This window comes from Lates calcarifer, linkage group LG15 (assembly GCF_001640805.2).
Source record: "Lates calcarifer isolate ASB-BC8 linkage group LG15, TLL_Latcal_v3, whole genome shotgun sequence".
Taxonomy (NCBI): domain Eukaryota; kingdom Metazoa; phylum Chordata; class Actinopteri; family Centropomidae; genus Lates; species Lates calcarifer.
The window spans coordinates 10124712-10143334 of NC_066847.1; the positions used below are offsets into that span (position 1 = coordinate 10124712).

The 18623-nt window shown below is 40.1% G+C and overlaps 3 protein-coding genes across 3 annotated transcripts; 2 read left to right on the forward strand and 1 right to left on the reverse strand.

Moving 5' to 3' along the window:
- Positions 1-96: 96 nt before the first annotated feature.
- Positions 97-3034, forward strand: rbp5 (retinol binding protein 1a, cellular). The gene is made up of 4 exons (XM_018672454.2): positions 97-525; positions 878-1062; positions 1601-1702; positions 2663-3034. Exons 1-4 carry the CDS (start codon positions 450-452, stop codon positions 2714-2716), a joined length of 417 nt encoding a protein of 138 aa, XP_018527970.1. The 5' UTR covers positions 97-449; the 3' UTR covers positions 2717-3034.
- LOC108880755 (tumor necrosis factor receptor superfamily member 5) lies at positions 2793-12592 on the reverse strand. The gene is made up of 8 exons (XM_018672453.2): positions 12092-12592; positions 11755-11880; positions 10418-10561; positions 10200-10293; positions 9788-9864; positions 7525-7635; positions 4750-4896; positions 2793-4261 (listed from the first exon to the last, which is right to left on the reverse strand). Exons 1-8 carry the CDS (start codon positions 12153-12155, stop codon positions 4095-4097), a joined length of 930 nt encoding a protein of 309 aa, XP_018527969.1. The 5' UTR covers positions 12156-12592; the 3' UTR covers positions 2793-4094.
- Positions 12593-12990: 398 nt separating this feature from the next.
- On the forward strand, positions 12991-18172 carry c1s.2 (complement component 1, s subcomponent .2). Its single transcript, XM_018672419.2, has 11 exons — positions 12991-13148; positions 13281-13479; positions 13582-13762; positions 14581-14706; positions 14953-15146; positions 15974-16124; positions 16217-16332; positions 16430-16511; positions 16677-16811; positions 16941-17015; positions 17142-18172. The coding sequence occupies exons 1-11, from the start codon at positions 13132-13134 to the stop codon at positions 17951-17953; spliced, it is 2088 nt and encodes a 695-aa protein (XP_018527935.1). The 5' UTR covers positions 12991-13131; the 3' UTR covers positions 17954-18172.
- Positions 18173-18623: the final 451 nt, after the last annotated feature.

Sequence of the window (18623 nt, forward strand, 5' to 3'; positions counted from 1 at the left end):
TGTATGTATGCTCGGTACATCTTCACCCCACCCACCACATGTTTTAGGGACCCGAAGCACCGCCCCTGCCTGCAACTGATCCATTTGAGTCAGGCATTAGGAAAGATGCATGAACCTCCCCCTGCATGTGGCCCTGCTGAAAAACTCCGCTCTCACACTAAGTGAGTCACAACTTACTGGAATAAACGGTTTCATAAATCCTGACCGGCTCTCCACCACAAAGAGGTTTACGCACTTTAACTGGAGATTCAAACACCAGCGACACCGGAGGCAACATTTCAGTCGTCAGAGTCTCATTTTACGCACAATCCTCGTCCAATTCCGACATTGTTAAGAGAAGTTGCATAAGTGAAACTGATATCATACAAGGCAGCAGCTGTTGTGTTGAATCCCGGGGGAAAAAAGTAGAGATTCCGGCTCGTGTTTTTGGGAAGAACAAAAAGAGCAACATGTCCAAACCGAATTACTCCGGCACGTATCATATGGTGGAGCAGGATAATATGGACTCCTACCTCGCAGCTTTAGGTAAGCAGGACTCTTCTTTTTAAACAGATAACATATTAAACAAACACATTTTCTTCCCTAACACTAGCACAATGTCACCCCCCACATGCACTTGGTTGCACTTCATTTAAATCAATCTTGCACGTTTTATTTCCTTGTTGCATTAAGGTCATCGTTTTTAGTTAATCTTCAATCACTGATTTCATGATGTGGACCATCTTCATTTGCAGCTGCACATTAGTGTGATGAAATCTCCACCTTGTCCTTTGCATGACCCCAGACTCTCACACACACACTCACAAAGAGGATGTATCCACTGTGTCCGCACTGAGTGCTTCTGGCCTTTGTTATATGAATCTCTTTCTTCTCTCAGATATTAATTTTGCCCTGAGGAAGATCGTGTGTCTCCTGAAGCCCACCAAAGAGATCACCCATGACCCGGCCACAGGGGCCATGAAGATCCGCACGCTCACCACTTTTAAGAACTTCAACATGGATTTCACCATTGGGAAAGAATTCACCGAGGACCTGGGGCCAGTGGATGGACGTTCCTGTCAGGTTTGTGTGTGTTTTTTAATATATGCACAGGGACATGAGCACAGACTAAACTTACTGTGGATCTGCACTTTCATTACTTGTTATACAAGTCTGTGTTGTGTGTGTTTATTTTGTGAGCATCTGAGCGAAGTCGTCCTACCTACAGCTGTGATTTTGTGTTGTAACCACCTCCTGCTGCGTAAATCCTGGCCACAGCCTACAAAGACTGATGTGTGTGAGTGTGTGAGAGAAAAAGCAATGAATTACAAAAAAAACAAAAAAAAAAAAAAACGCTCTTAATAGTTCTCAGCTTACAAATCCATTCAGAAACTGGTGATTGACTCAGAATAAGAAGCATTATCTTATTAAGTCCAAATCAGAAAACTGAGCAAACGGAAGCAACACAACAGAAAAGCAGAGGCTCTAGACCCAAACAGGAGACATTAGGGAAAAAGTTTGAACTCCTGGCTACCCTTTTGCATCACACAAAGGCTAGTGTGATTGAATGTGTGAGCTACTTTACATACTAATTGCACACAACATCTCTGTGCTTACGCAGACTACAGTGAGCTGGGAAGGAGACAAACTGGTCTGTGTACAGCGAGGCGAGAAAGAGGGTCGAGGCTGGACGCACTGGCTGGAGGGTGACAAGCTGCATTTGGTAAGGATGTATGGATGGAGGGAAAAGAGGTGAGGCAGAGGCCAAAGCACAGGGAGAGAGAGGGGAAGGGAGGGAGGGATGGAGGAGGGACATGGAACAAGGAAAGGGAAAAGATGCTGAAACAGATATGATTAATGAGGGGGAACATGCAAATAAGTCAAGGTTTGGTCATTTTATTCTGTTGCACCGTGCTCTCTCTCTATAGGAGGACATGTTTTACTATGAGGGATTTGCCGGTGCAATCCGGAAGGAAAAAAAAGATGACTCCACAAAGGAGGGCAAACACAAACCCTCTTGAATGGGCATTTTAATAAAGTGCTACAGTTACTCTGGGCCAATGGAGAGGATTGGACCTTCTCATTTTGGCTATGAAAGAGTTTAAGATTATAGATTATCTGTCAGTGCTGATTAAGATTTCAAACAATCAGCATTGTTCGTCTTAATAGCTCTCACAGGATTGCTAATACCCCTTGTTTAAGTCAGGACAAAACAGTGAGCTGTTGATGCCACGTCCACATTCAGGAGAGAATTGAGGGGGAAAGAAATGCCTGCAAGGATCAGGCTTTAAAATGGTGGATTTTTAGAGGTTTCACAAAGCGGGAGAAGGGAGCAGCGAGAGACTAATGAAGAGTGAGTGAGGGGGAGGTGGAGGAGGAAGAGAAGGGGCCGGGGGGGGGGCACGGCAGTGGGCTAAAAAAAGGAGGAGATAATTAGATGGCGGAAGAGTGGGAGACGGATTACGAGGTCAAAGGATGAGGAGAGGGAGAGAGAGACAGGAGGGGGAGATGGCAAGGTGTTTTGGATACATTCCCAGGTCTGTGTATCACTCATTTAGCTGTACTTTGATGTGCCAAACTGTCATATTGATTCCACTTTTCATTTATACACCCCCCACCCTCCTACCCCTCACCACCACCACCTCCTCTTCCGCCCTCTCCTTGGTCTTTTTCCTCTCTGCAGGAGATGAGAGTTCAAGGTGTGGTTGCCAAGCAAGTCTTCAAGAAGGGTGATTGAAGTTGTGGAAATATGCGTTTACTTAATAACCTCAACTTATTCTTAACAGAAAATAGTCAATGACTTCGTGCAAGAATTTAAATGTTTATAGCTTTTTTTTTTTATTATAATCAATATCAATTTAAAATACTTAATATCTGTGAAAATACTGTTATGTACATGTTATTGATTGTTTCTGTCAGATGGTACTAATTAAGAGAACAGCAGAGCAAAACGACATTCCCAACACACTTCATATTGCACTGTCTATTTTCACAATGTTATAAACAAATCTGTCAGGCTTCACTGCTTCATCGTAAATACATCATGTTATACTAAGTTTTACGAGTTCAGTTGTCTGTGTGTGTGTGTGCGTGTGTGTGTGTGTGTGTGCGTGCGCGCGCATGCTATTGTTACTTAACATCTAAAAGTTTCATAAATATAGAAATTCAGTGATCACAATTTGCATTGCAATGTACTTAAAAAAGAAGATGGCTTCTAACAGTTTAAGTGTACAATTCTAAACCTGAATTATTTGCTGAAGTTAGAACTTTATAAGTTAAATTAGATATTTAAAACACAATAACAGAGACATAGTTTACATTAAAAGATAATGCTGGAATTACTTAATATTTTTTTTTACTGTCAACAAATACCCATGAAAAGTCTATAACCGACAACATGTTAAGTCTGTTTCTCTTAAGAGCTGAGCACTGCTGCAAGACACCCAATTTGGGAATAAGTCAAAATAAACTACAGTGCCCATGTTCATGATAATGTGGAGACACATCAACCAGTAATACAGAAGTCTGGTTCATTATGTGTTTTAACAGTTCTTGAACAACAATGGAGCTCCATTTCACAAAAGAGTTTGGAAACACAGGTAATACTTGTTAGTAGGATTACTTTGTTGTTGATTTTGGTATTTTCATGGGATTTGTTGACAATAAGAAAAATGTAGAATATCACCAGGCATATCTTTTAGTAGGGACAGCGCTGAGCTGTAGCTGAGGACCACAGGCAGTGCTGCTTTTTACTTGTGAAGCTCCTATCTAAGACAAATTCACATCAAAGGGAATGACTCAAGTAAAGAGCTGCACCAGTGTTTTCTTCTAAAAGTCAAGTCTGTTCATATTATAAAATGTTCTCCTGAGTAATCTGTCAGGGTTTTTAGCTGCTAGCTTAACTGTAAATGCTACACAGAGATATTACGTCACCCGAGCTGAAGTTCTCACAAACGTCCTGCAGGAGGCGACAAATGATCAGACATCGTCAACTGTCCAGAAAGTAAAATCCTACACTTTGTTTATAAATAGTTATAGTTTACAGAAGTTGCAGCATCTCCAAGACTGAGAGGGACTCTAAGCTCCATCAGCATGCTGTTACACCATTTACTTTGTCATATCCCACACCACTCGTCCTCCTGTGGCTCTGAGTAGGTCCTGAGGAAATTGTTGGGGCGGTATCCTACACTTCCATTGTTGTGATTGGACTCCGCAAATGAAACTGAGGCCTTCAGTGGCGTTATTGGGAGGCTGCTGTCGCAGTTACTGACCAGATGATCATCTGAGGAGGAGAATAAAATCAATAGTCAGTGTGACCATCTTTCAAAATAATGTTACACTGCTGTGTGAAAGACTTTGCACTTCATGATGTACTGCAGTCTTAATGGGGCTGAGAGCATTTATGGACATAGAAGATTAACCTAGACTAATGCTGGAGAAAGTAATATCCTTCTCTCTGATATATGGATAGATGATACAATAAAGGAAAGATTAACATAAAGAGTCTAAGTACTCCTAAGTGCTATGCCCTGTTTGGAAGTATCTACATTTTTTTCCCTTTAATTTTTCCCCTGTATGTACATCTGCATTCTCTTGCTAATCAAAAGTCTGTACCTAATTGTAACACTGGCAGCAGAAGATTGCAAAAAATGGGACAACACGGAGACATCACTGATTTTCTGAGACCTCATGTGGCTATAGAGCAGGTATTTAAAAAATGCAGTAAAGACGGTGTGTATATTCGTGTAGTAGTGGTTAGAGATTTGTCACCTGTGCTATAAAGTGTTAACTTGCATTCCTCTGTGATGCAGCTCTCTTGGAAGTGGTCGTTCAGCTCTGTGGATGGTAAAGGCAGATCCAGCGAAGTGACCAATGTTTTTGGAACCTCCATCAGAGTAACGGGAACACTGGGTTTGGCTTTTCACATAAAAAATACCACAAATAGAGTCAAAATTAGAATAATTCCATAACATGCTCAGAAGGATGCCTTATACTCACAATAGTTTTAGACAAGTCAAATGCAAGATGCAGATTAACAACGATTATATAATTTGGCTTAGTAGTCTTGGAAATTCAGTATCTGGATGCAATGAAATTGATCGGCCTATAGGTGACACTATAATCTCTCAAAAGTTACAGGCACAGCTCTGCACCAAAAACAGTCATTCAGATGTGATCCTGATAAGATTTCACATACGCTGCACAACTTTTCATACCTCTTAATTCTCAATAAACCTTTAATATTCAAATGTACCACAGCTCAATGTGACTCAAATATTAAAGTGATGCTCTTTAAATTAATTTTCTGAGTATTAAAGACTCATCTCCTGCCAACTTGAAAGGCAGTTGTAAAAAGTTTGCAGTTTCCTTTTTCTCTGAGAAACGCGCTGTAGTGAGATTTGACTCACAGCAGCTACAGTAGATTCCAATGGGGTCAAGTTTACAGGGCGGAAAAAAGTAACACAAACTTAAAAGAAAAAAGAGAATCAATCTACCCCCGCAGTGCAATGCACTCTCCTATGCTCAAACAACCATCAATTTGCTATTATATGCTAAAAATACTGCTTTTATGTACTTTTCTGTGTCCAATGTTCCAATATTGGAACAAAACTGATGCCTCATCTTCCTTCTCTGTGGGACTGTAAACATTTTTACAACAACCTATAAAACCCTCAGAGAGTACGGGGCACGATCACCAACTAGTCAAATGAAGTGACAACGTCAGGACCCACAAAAGCCTCAGGGGCAACAAAGAAATCTGTTGTGCGTCAGCTGGTTTGTGGTAATTTTTAATAACTGCAAATTTGTCTGGTCACATGTACCACTAAAGCACAATGACAACAGATACGATAAGGGGGCAAATATCCTGAATTATTATCTATCTTGTCTAGTTCCTAGTTGTCATATTTTAATTGGTGAGAGTACATGTACCAAATTACATCCAATAAGGCTTTCAACTCGGTATCACCCAAAGAAGGTACCCAGTTAAACCTTCTTCAAATTACATCTACCCCTCCTTCCCTTCCTCATTGAAAAAATCCATAAAGTATCAATATGTAAATATTTTTCATTTCAAAAGTTGAACTGCTTGATGTCTCCTTTTTCACTGGAAAGTCCATTCTCTCTGTATTTGTGCTGTAGGCTTCAAGTTTCCACATCACACTTTGTAAGTTACATATTAGACCATTATTGGCTTCAAGGTGTGAAGTCACCAAACTGCTCGTAATTATACATCTTAAACTGATACTTTAGGTGAGCACAGAGAAACTTTCCTCCCTCAATAGATTAATATGAAAACAGTCTTCTAGTGTCAGACTCAAGTAAATTAACAATAAGCAAAGCACATCAAATTACAGTAAAGAAAATTAACTTGTAACTTGTCTTTCCAGATAAAAAGTCTTTGATTCTCTGCTTAACCCAGAGATTAAGCAGTTTTCACTGTCTTTAGAAACAGTGGTGTAGAAATTAATTCTGCGGGTAAAATTCTTAGAGACTGATATCTCAAAACCTCAGCAGATAAAACCGAAACTTTCTTCATGGCACAGTACTACTACGAGCAGGAAAATATGTCTTTTAGTAATTTGAATAGAAATTATTCTTTGAGGATATGCAGAAAACACAAATATTTTGCCTTAAAAAAGTCTATTACTGGGAATCACTGACATGAATGTATTATCTACTAGAGTTACTGGTTACTGTAAATATAACCAAAGTGACTAAAAGAAGTATTCTACCACAGATGTAATCTTTGAAGTGATACTTTTAATCTTAAACCCAGATCTTGCCATGAAATTGAGAGAACAACGCCCTTGTTCTTGAAGCCTGATCTTCTCTTCGGATAATTGTATTTCACCTGTAAATTCCAGTATTGGCACAGTGCTTCACTGGAAATACAGTAAATGTCAATGAAATTACAACACAACGTCAGCCAAAACACTCAGTTATGGGACTGCGCTGTATACGTATAACCTGTTTCTCAGTATGAGTTAGCTGCCTGTGAAGTGTGCGTCACATTAGGCCAAATAACTGTGTCAGGCTGACTGTGTACAGGATGTGGTTTCCCCATTCAGTTTGTCATGCTCTTCGAGCTTGTCTAACATCTCATTACACATCTCCTTATTTAACCTGTCTGAGTTGAACTAACTGATACATGTTCTGTTTTTGTGAGAGAACAAAACAGAAACTGCACTTCTTTTTACATAAACCAGACCCTTAATTCTAGTTAATATTAAAAAAAAAGTCAGGTATTCTGATTTCATTTTACCTTACTCAGAGTTTTTTTTTCTTTTCTTTCTTTCTTTTTTTTTGAAGAATTCACTGTAAAGGAAGCAGTGGGAGGAGAGAGAGATAAGCAGTGACCTTCAACTGTATGACTTCAAAGTGTCTCACAGTTGTGGCTGACAGTGTGCGTAGTTACTGCCACTGAGTAGGCTTACTTGCGCTGTGCTTTGTCGCCTCTTCAGGAAGACTTTTTTTTTTAAAGTATGAACAGTGTGTGAAAGACAGTAATAAAACACACCTACACGTGTGACGTGTTGCACATACCTGCTTTGTACAATTTGCGTTTCGCTCTCCTGCAGATGACAATAGCAAACAGGATGAGCGCGGTCAACACGAGTCCTGACCACAGAGTTGCAGGCAATTCCCAGGAACACCCTGGAGAACACAGAGAGAGCCATGAAATCAGTTTGATCAATTCAACTGATTTATATAACATGTAGGTATAGGTATGCTGTAACTTCTGGGAAATATAGGAGGAAATGAGTAATTACTAAAAACCCCTCATTTCCTTGTTAATAATATTGTCAGCAAGGTAATGACTAAAACCGCTAAAAACGCTCTATGCAATTTCCTCTGCAACCAATTATTATGAATGAGTATTCATTAAATTTTAGTTTCATTCAGTTATTGGTAGATTGTGGTCACATGAAAAACACCTTTTTCAGTAACACAAAACACCATATATAAGCAATATATAAACACACACTATAATATAGTTGAAATGTTATTTTGTTGACTTTTATTTATTTTATTATGTTTAGTAATGTATTTGTCAACAATTACAACTCCTCTCACGATGCATCAATAACTGACAAACAGTTAATTCATGCTTGATATATATATATATATATTACACACACATGGTTTTGCCATTGTGTGCTGTGGGTGGAATATCTCTAAGTTTTGTTTCCAGATTTTTAAAAAAGTGTCACAGGTAAATTATTTCCTACCAGTTAGATCAGTTGTAGTAGCAGAGAGCTGTATATTATGATTACTTAATGTGTTTCACTACTTATTTGACTCAATTAAGAGTTTCAGACACCGATCTCATAAAAATGTGAACTCCGTGAAATGAAACCTCACATGAAGGAAACTGTTTTAATGTTTCAGATGAAAAATGATGTTAAATGACTAAATTTAATTTATGATGTCTCAAACGTGACTAAATTGAATTACTTAAGTTCATAACTGCATTTAAAATATGGTGAAATTGAATACTGGGATCTGCCTCAGCAAATTTCCACCACTGTTCACTTCTCAGTGAACACTTGTAAACTCAACTTATGTCCCTTTGTTTGGGTACTTTGACCTTTGTGATTTGTACTGGCCTGATTTAATAACGGCGATTTGTTTTACTTTTTATAGACGATGATGCCTGTGTGCAAATCACTTTATTGGCAACACCATACTGATACTGGGTAGGGCTCACGTCTCCACATGACCCAAACTATGCTAAGATAACATTTCCCATTCCTCAATAACAGTAACTACTGGGGCTGTTTTTCCCTCTGAGGATATATCTAACGACTTTGGCATTTGGCGTTTTTTCCAGCAACAACATGAGGTTCACATTTGTGGCTCTGAGGTTAAAGTCTCAACAACTATTGGATGGACTGACATGAAATTTGGAACAGATGTTTATGTCCCCCTCAGGATGACCTGTAATCTTTTTGCTGATCCGCTGACTGTTCCTCTATTGGCACCATCAGTTCAAAATTTTCTAGCACTAGCATGGCTGTAGACTGTAGGCCACAACTGCTTGACTGCTTGATATCATAAAGCAGCCCCCCAAACCCTGTCCTATTTCTCCAGAGCGCTGCATCCTGCTGTGGCTTCAGTCTCCCCAAATCCTCTCACTTCCCTCCACTCTTATTCTGAATCCTTTGGATAATGTTGCTCCTTGAGTAAATTTAAACCCCTGGTGCTCTGGTGGTGAAGGTAAGGCTGTGGCCTAGTCCCAAACACTTGTCAGTATTTAGTGTTTTGCCACTCACAGCCCTCAGACATGACTCCTCTCTGTAAACCTGCAATAACTGATTTTTTGGCCAGAACAAACTGTGACATATCATCAGTTTTTTAATTTGATGTGGTGAACTCATCAGCAAACAATTGCTCATGTATGTTACATCTGTAACATCTGGCTTTTAAGCTGCTAAATGCTCCACTGTGTTCACCTGTTGTATTGTTTTCACAAAGTCATTTGGTACATTCTTCTTTCAAAAATATTTGCGGTTGCGATTTACCCTTTACTGCCAATCACAATGAGATATACAAACTGCTACAAGTTCCTTAGATTAATCTCTTCCTGTGAAGATTTCCCATCTGTACTACTTCTGCTTTCTGTCAAAACGACCTGATCATATGACATTTGAGAACTGAAGGCCAACAGGAACTCACTGCGTCACTCAGGATAAGAACATCCGCTGCATTGCGCAAGTTCATCTCTTTTTAAAACTAAAAGATTTTAAGATCTGAATAGGAGGCACACGTATGAAACAGTAATTTCAAGTTAAAACTGGAGACCTACTCGTTATGTAGCCACCACAGACAGCATCAGTTTTTGCGGTTCCTGGAGTTCTCTGCTCCCTCCCTAATTCCGCACATCTGGAAAAGACATACAGATACAAAAAAAATAAATATCCTCACAATGTACAGTGTATCGACAACCAGTTGGAGATGGGAAAATAAGGGGGTCTTTTTAAAAGCAAATTGGACATATTTGTCCCAGTAAAATCAAGCTGTTATTGCACAGTTCCTACAGTGTGGATCAAATTTAATTTCAGTTGGTGTGATGTGGGATGCTTTGGGTTCATAGACTGAGAATGTCAGCCAAAACCTAAAGTAATTTCTGCTGTGTGTAAATGGATGACTAATGTGTGATTCACTTAGAGTTTACCACAGCTTTAACAATAACAGTAATAGTGGAGACACTGTCTTACCTTGTATGTGCTTTGCAGGGTGAGTAGGAATCTGTTACGTTGCTGTAGGTCCCTTCTTTACATGGAACACAGTTTGCATTACTGGTGCGATTGGCTGCAAGAAAAAATGAGACATGAGGAGTTGTTTCAGTCGCCAGTTGATATTGTACTTTGGTAAGATGTGAATACTTACTGGAGTTCGTGGTCATTTATTTTGCATTTTTATAATGGAAGCCTACCTGGGACCTCGGCTCCTTCGCCCTCTTTGCAGACTCTCAGTGGCTGGCAGTGGTCACACAGCTCATTACTACAGAAGTAGTCATTCACACACCTGCACACCGCGTCTGTCGTTCGTGTGCACTCTGTTGCTATCGTCTGCTTTTCTGAAAGAGCCAAAGAGAAATATGAAGAGAGTCTGTCCTGGCAGAGGCCTACAGAGAAGCAACACACCCAGACTGAAAAAGACTCTTGGGTCATTTGTGTCTGTGATTTATTTTAATCTCTTTCGTCTCTTTATAGTTATTTTGTGCCACTTTGTTGTGTGGCTGTTTTGTCTCTTTGTAGTTTGTTTTGCATCTCCTTGTGGATGTTTTGTGCCTCTTTAAAGTCATTTCATTTTGCAGCTGCTTTACACCACCTTCTGTGCAGTTGTGTCTCTATCAGTTCATTTTGTGCCTGTTTGTAGTTGTTTTGCATTTCTTTGTAGTTGTCTCTGTGGTTGTTTAGTCACTGTAGTTGTTCTGCGCCTCTTTTGGTTAATAAGTAACATATGGTTGTATTGCATTTCTTTCAGCTACAAACATGCTGCATCTCTTTGTAGTCATTTTATGTCCATGTAGTCATATTTGCAGAAATTCTGTAGCTCTTTGTGGTTGTCTGTGTAATAGTTTTGTGTTTTTGTAGTCATTTAATGGGAAAAAGGTTCCACGTATTATAAAGTCCTCTGAGACAAACTCATAATTTTAACCTGGTTCAACACTGGTTCAAACACTGGATCCCCTGCTGCAAGACAACTGAATTAAACTTTAATAATTAGTTCAAATTTTTGTCATGAGTTGTGAAAACTTAAAAATGAGTTAAGTTCACTGAACATAAGCACAAGTTTATGAACTGTTCAATAAACTGAACTGAAGATCACAGATTTGCTTTTCAGTCACATTCTTAGGTTTAAAAGTCAGTTTTCCATTTGACACCAATGTTTTTCAGCTATCTGTTACTGTTGGAGCCACTGTTTGTACCAGAGTTTGTACGAAGACAATACATGAGGTCTTTCAAAACTTTTGCATGTTCACTAAAATTTTAAATAAAAGTTTAAAACTTCTGAACAAATTTTGTCTATTTAGCATCAGTTAATGTGATAATTGACCCCACCAAGATATCAGTACATTTAAAAGAACAAGAAGTAAAAGATGCAGCTTTGTGATCATGTTCGCATGAACATCTATTTATACTGTAAAAAGGCAGTGGGGGGAAGAAGAGGAAGGAACTGTGCTTGTGTTTTGCACTTGTGACAGACAGAGTATGTGTGTGTGTGTGTGCATACACAGTATATTGTATGTGCATGTGTGTAACTTACCAGATTTGCAGTCACTGCAGCGTTTACAACTTCGCATGTAATTTATTGTAGCTGTGTAGAATCCACTGTCACAGTCACCACACTCAGTCTCCTTTGTGGCATCACACTCAGCTTTCACATACTTTCCTGAAAGGATTGAGAAAACAGATATCTGTAAGAACTAGATAACTGGGTAATGCAAGTACAGTATATGAGGAATGCTGAAGAGCTGAATATTTACACAGAGCAGATACACAGTAAATTCTGTTTTGTGGTTTGCACAGTCCTATAACTCAGTTTGTTATCCAAAGAGAGAAAAAAAAATGTTAGTAATGGAAACTTTGTGATATTGACTGACCTGCAGGACATCGTTTACAGCATCTTCCTTCTTTCAGGTACTGATCACTTTGGCACTTAGCCATTTGTAGCCCATTCGATTAGTCCACCACCTGTGTGTAAAATATCTAAGCTTTAGACTAATGACTGTCTGCCTTTACGCCTTGTCTCCTAACCCTTGAAATTACAGCTGTTTTAAGTTATCTCAGCTCAAAAAGCATCCCTTGACGGTGAAATCTCTTTTTCCTCTCTCTTTTTCTGATGTTCACATGCTCAGCGCTCACGTTCTTCTGTCCCCGCTCTCTTTCTGCTGTCTGATCTTTCTGTGACTACACATATGTTTCCCCTCCTCACTGTGCCTTACCTAGTTCTCATGTCTTTTCTAATCCTACACAGTGGAAAACCCCAATGACCCTCATCTGCTGTTTTCCCCCTCTGTCTCTCTCTCTCTCTGTCTCTCTCTCTCTCTCTCTCTCTCTCTCTCTCTCACTCTCTCACTCTCTCACTCTCTCGGTCTTTTTCTCTGCCTTTGTCTCTCCTCATTTCCTTCCTGTCCTAGCCCTCTCACTGCGAGGTAGAGCTATGTGTGTGTGTGTGTGTGTGTGTGTGTGTGTGTGTGTGTGTGTGTGTTTCCATAGCTACGGGGCAGAAGACTTGAGTTTTGGCAAAGCAGCACAGTGATACATTTCCTCTCTCCAGTCCACCCTTTCCTCTCACTCCAACTCCATTGTCTCCAGTGAACCTTTGTCCCAGTGGCGCAGGGATGTTGTTGAGCTAAAACTGCAGAGAACTTTTGTGGCTGCACTTGATCTGAAAAGTTTTTTTTTTTTTTTTCTGCTCAGCTTTTCTTCCTGCCATATCGCTTACCCGCAGTCAATCCCTTGTTACTGCACACATACAAAAACACAATCTACAAATAGATTTTTAAATGCTTACGGGTGCAAAATGTGAGTGAGACCGGAAGAGGGGCAGAGAGCCAGAGTGAGAGATGGAGAGTATATTAATAAGAAAAGGGGAAGGAGATGCTGGGGTAGTTTATTTGAGAGGAGATTTGATCGGATCATGATGTTAAGATTAAGGTGGGTGTAGATTTAGGGTTTTTTTTATGCATGACTGACTTTCTCCATTATTAAATTGTACGTGTACTTGTTCTTCCCTAATTTTCTGTTCTTAACATTTCCTCCTCATCCTTTTCCCGTGTTTCTCTCCAGTCTTCCACTGATCCTGCTCTCCCACTCGGCCTACTCAATGCTGCTGGGATGGGTGGAGTCTCCCGGTTATCCCAGTGGCTACTTGCCCCATTCCAGTCTGAACTGGAGCAGGTGTGCCCCTAAAGGTCACACCCTCTCCATCAGGCTCATCCACCTGGACCTGGAGGACAGCCACGAGTGTGAAAACGATGCAGTGAAGGTTGGGGGTCAAGATGAACTTAAAATTATCGTTCTTAAAGAAGTTAAGGTGACCTGCTCTACGCCATAATTTTCTGATTTTGTCTGTTGTCTCTTGTTCTAGGTCTATTCAAATGGAAACTTAATTTCTGTTCTGTGTGGCAAAAGGGAATTTGAGGAGCTTCAGTCGACTGTGAATCCCTTGCTCCTCTCCTCCCCAGGCGGCTGTCTCTCTCTTCATTTCTACTCCGACTTCTCAAACACCAAGAGGCACACTGGCTTCAGAGGCTTTTACACAGTGCAAGGTGAGACACAGAGAAGAAAAGCAAGTGACATTCTGAGTTGTACGCATTCTACCAAAGTCTGTTTTGGTTTTGTGTCCGTTTCATTTTTCCCCATTCCCCAGGAGAGCTCAGTTTGTACGTGTGTTTTCTTCAACGTGAAAAATTGTTCTATTTTTAGACAACAATTCACAATGGAGGCAGTTTATAGCTGCTAAAGCTGATTTGGAAACAATTTGACATTTATTTCATGTCATTAACGTAAGAAGGAAAATCTGTGTCCAATATCAGAGCTGCAATAAGTGGGTCAGTGTAATCATATTATTCTTTAAAAAACTAGGCCAAATGCATCTAAAGAGTTTAACATTGATACTTTCAGTTTCAATTCTAGTATGCTGACAGGGCTGATATTTCTTCTAAATCCTGTCTAACAGTCTCAGGCAGCACAGTCTTGCTTGTAGAGTAGAAAATTGGTTTCACACAAAAATACTGTAATTATTCATTCATTGTCTATACCTCTTACCGCTTATCTGTTAAGGGTTGCAGGAGGGCTGGAGCCTATCCCAGCAGGGTACACCCTGAACAGATCTGTTAAATACTGTATACTTTACAATAACTCACTTAGAGAATACATTTGTAACTGTACCTTATAGAGTTTAAAGTATATATATAGAATTCTCCAATACTTTATTTGAACCTAAAGTGTAAGTTAAGTTCTCACAAAAGTATATTTCAGTCAGTATGTTTGTGGAATCACTGCAACATGTGTATAAAAATCATTCATCAAGTGTTGTTGTACGCTTTCACGCTGCATTTAACCTTTAATTAATTTGCTCTCTCAGACTTTGACGAGTGTGAGGACGACCCAGAGAACGGGTGCACCCAGTTCTGTCACAACTTCATCGGCGGGTACCACTGCTCCTGTCGCCATGGTTACTACCTTGATGCGGACAAGCACACTTGCACAGGTACAAATAATGGAGAGTTACCAGACTGAGACACAGAGACAGGGGAAGATAAATCGAGGAAGAGGGGACAAAACCGAAACATGAAGTGAAAATGGGAAAATAGAGGAAGCAGAAGCAGCAGAACAGGAGGGTGGTGGGAGATCAGATGAGAAGGAGGCTGATTGTGTAATGTTTATGACTGTGCTCACTGATTGTTTTAATCAAAGCAATGATGGTGATGACAGTGAACTCTTACCTTCAACACAGTGAGCTGTAGCAAGGATCTGTCAGGGCTGACCAGAGGCGACATATCTTCTCCCTCCTGGCCTGGTTCATATGCGGAGAATGCCAACTGTGAGTACACCCTGTCTGTGGCACCCAACCTGCAGCTGGAGCTGCATTTCTCTGGAGTTTTCGATTTGGAGCAAGGCCATGACGGTCAATGCATAGATGCACTGAGGGTAGGTGTTGTGTCAGAATATATAAATACCAAACAGAGGCATGTTTCTTGTAAAATGTCTGACTTAACAGAACAACAAAGAGGAAGTTCATATCAGAAATGTTGAAACCATGGATTTGAAAACTAGTTCACATCCTATTTTGGTTACACTTTAAAATGAATGTATGTCCTGTGCCATAAAAAAGTATGAACACCCTCCCCCCTCTCCCCACCACTTGATTCTGACTATGCTGCACCAGGTCATTGGCATTGTTGTTGTTTAAAAGTAATTTCTGAGTAGAATTTGTTTAATGCTCGGTGTCATTGTCTTGCTGAAAAATAAATCTTCTACCAAGTGTACAAGTTTCTTGCCGACTGCATCAGGTTTTTCCTCCAGGATTTTCCTGTATTTACCTGAGAGCCTCTCACATCCTCTCTGGTAAACTGTAGCCAAGATGTCCAGACTGTCCAACTCTTTCTGCCATAAAGCTTGTAACTGCTGTACAGCTGTTGTATACACAGTCTCTCCAACCACAGCCTCTGAAGTTTGCAACTTCTTCAGAGTTGTTGTAGGTGTCGTAATGTCCTCCCTCACTAGTCTACTTCTTGCACAGTCATTCAGTTTTTAAGAATCACCTGCCCCTGGCAGATTTACAGGTGTACACTCAGGTCTACAATCAGTTGAAACCCCCTTGACTGCACACAGCCGATCTCTATTTAACTGTTGTTTATAGGTAATCTACATGCTGGAGGACACACACATCTGCATGTTTCACCAGAGGGAACAGAGGAGAGAGGATGTCAGGAATAGCACATTGTGAGACATAACCTGTGTCGTTTTGTTTGCAGGTTGAGACTCGCACTGGGACTCTGGGACCATTCTGTGGCAACACGGCTCCCCCGTCTCCCCTCCTCACTTACTCACATAATGTCAAAATCCGCTTCACCACTGATGGCTATGGCACCAACAAAGGCTTCTTTTTCCACTTCAAGACCACAGGTACTGCAGCCTCCTTGCCTGTGTCATAATGGGAAAAGAATATTTGTTGGAACGTCATCACAAATAATTGCTCTTTTACATGTTATTTGCAGACAAGCTCTGTCCACCGGTGGTTACCTTACACTCCACTCTGGCTCCTGAGAAATCAGAATACCGTCAGGGTCAAACAGTGACAGTAACATGTGATCAAGGCTATGTTGTGAATATTGTGAGTGTAAAGAGAACCTGAACCTTTAATGGCTATATATTTGATGGAAATGTTTAAGGCACTGTTAGGCTAATTACGTTCTCCTTTTGCAAAATAGCAAGGCGTCCAGACCCTGTCAACGGAGTATGTGACGACATGTCAGGTTACAGGCGAATGGGCCCCTGATAATGCCTGTGAACGTGAGTCTAACCCAAACAATTGTATATGGGGCTTTTTGTTTTTTTGTTCTTTTTTCAGATTTTTTTCAATAAAAATTAGTTGTCTTAGATTTCTCAATATTTTTGTTTTTAACTTTCTCTCACAAAAAAAAGTTTTTTAATTAATTAATTTATTAATTTCTACAGTTGTGGATTGTGGTGTCCCTGAGATCCCAGAAGATGACATCCTATACTTGGTGGGCACAGATACCCCACACACTAAGTATGGTGACCAGATCCAGTTTAACTGCAGTTCAAAGTACTATACACTGGAAGGCGATGGTGATTATAAGAAGCTTTTACACATTCCTTTTCTGAGTCCTTGCTCACAGTAACTTTTAAGGAAGCAACGTTTTCTGGTGCAGTTGATCTGTCTGTTGTTTCACCAATATGCTCTCTTCAATATTTCAGACACATACAGTTGCAGTGCCAGTGGTGAATGGGTATCAGGTAGTGGACAGTCACAGATACCAAAATGCACTCCAGGTGTGACTTTAAATATATTTCTTACATTTTTCAATATTATTTATAACTTATTTTGAGATGTTTCCTTTTCCATTTGAATCTGTTGATGATTATTGTATTGAATTATATGTATTATGTGTATTTCAGTGTGTGGGATGCATGAAAAAGACATCTCCAGTATTGGCAGGATTTTGGGAGGTCAGGATGCAAACCTGGGAGAAATACCATGGCATCTTTTGATAAAAGAGCCAAGTAGAGGAGGGGCATCACTGATCAATGACCGATGGGCCATCACAGCAGCTCATGTTGTGGAAAACTTAGGTGACATGCAGTTGGTGCTGTATGGTGGACTGGTAAATGCCCAGACAAGAGATAGGTTTTCTGATGTAGTTGTCCTGAACAGTGAGAAGATCATAATTCATCCTGGCTTCTCCAAAGAAACTCCTCTTAGAGGACGCATTGATTTTGACAATGATATTGCTCTTATCAGATTTACCTCCAGGGTGAATTTAGGCCCAAACCTCCTTCCCATTTGTCTACCAGAGGCAAACAGGGCATTGGTGACAAATGAGCAAGGAACAGTTTCAGGCTGGGGGAAGACAGAAACTAAGAGAGACCCCGGTAAACTTCAAGGAGCGTCACGCATGTTGAAATACGCTCACATCGCGGTAAAATCCCTTGACCAGTGTCGGGATACACCTACCATAGAAGGTAACCAGCACGTGCGTTTCACTGATAACATGTTCTGTGCTGGTGCAGATGGGAAGGACAGTTGCCAGAAAGACAGTGGAGGTCCATTCGTTACACCTTACTTGTCGGCTGGAGGGCCTTATTATCTGGCTGGCATTGTGTCCTGGGGTCCCCCCTGTGAAGAGAGAAAGTACAAGGGTTATTATACCAAAGTAGCGAATTACATAGACTGGATCAAGGAGACGATAGATAGCGAGGGAAATTCTTAGAAAGGTGAAAACTGAGAGGGGACACTTTTCAACACTTTTCTACTGACCATAACACTGTAATCCATTTCAGGACTGATTCAGATCACTAAAATAACAAAGTTTATGAAATCAAAAACTATAATCTTGTAATCAATGTACCAACATTCACAAACACAATGACAATAATGCATTATGACTTCATATTTCACTTCTGTATTAAAGGAAATGTTTGCAAATCAACCACAGAAAATGTGTGTTTTAATCAGCTTATCTTTTAATTATTATCAGCATAGACACACTTCTGCTTTCTTTCAGGGTCTCCATACATGGGAATACTCACATTGTAAATTCAAAACAGACTGTAAATCTGTAACTTCCTCATGTGAGATTGCAGCATTTGGAAAACAAGTGATGCTCTACTACCACCTAGTGGTTTTAATAATAAACTAATAATCAATCAGTAGAATCAGATGAAATTTGCTCTTTTTTTCCCATAATTGACTACATGTTTTCCATTTTTACTCTTACTCCTTCCTGTATACATTCATTGCAGTGTATTTTTTAAACATGTTTGGTTGTCTGTCTGAGGGGCACCCACAGTGTCACGCCTAGAGAACCCCCTTTTCTGTTCATCAGCAGCAGAAAGATGCACATGGTCTCAAATTGATGTTGCATTCAAGGCAACAAGGAT

Excerpts from the sequence above, each read along its gene's own strand:
- rbp5 (XM_018672454.2), top strand. The coding sequence starts at position 450 with ATGTCCAAACCGAATTACTCCGGCACGTATCATATGGTGGAGCAGGAT. Across the intron at positions 526-877 it reads CTCCTACCTCGCAGCTTTAG|ATATTAATTTTGCCCTGAGG; the intron begins GTAAGCAGGACT and ends TTCTTCTCTCAG. Across the intron at positions 1,063-1,600 it reads TGGATGGACGTTCCTGTCAG|ACTACAGTGAGCTGGGAAGG; the intron begins GTTTGTGTGTGT and ends GTGCTTACGCAG.
- LOC108880755 (XM_018672453.2), bottom strand. The coding sequence starts at position 12,155 with ATGGCTAAGTGCCAAAGTGATCAGTACCTGAAAGAAGGAAGATGCTGT. Across the intron at positions 7,636-9,787 it reads CTGTGGTGGCTACATAACGA|GGTGTTCCTGGGAATTGCCT; the intron begins GTAGGTCTCCAG and ends TGTGTTCTCCAG. Across the intron at positions 4,897-7,524 it reads ACGCAAATTGTACAAAGCAG|CCAAACCCAGTGTTCCCGTT; the intron begins GTATGTGCAACA and ends TTATGTGAAAAG.
- c1s.2 (XM_018672419.2), top strand. Across the intron at positions 14,707-14,952 it reads GGACAAGCACACTTGCACAG|TGAGCTGTAGCAAGGATCTG; the intron begins GTACAAATAATG and ends CCTTCAACACAG. Across the intron at positions 17,016-17,141 it reads GATACCAAAATGCACTCCAG|TGTGTGGGATGCATGAAAAA; the intron begins GTGTGACTTTAA and ends TGTGTATTTCAG.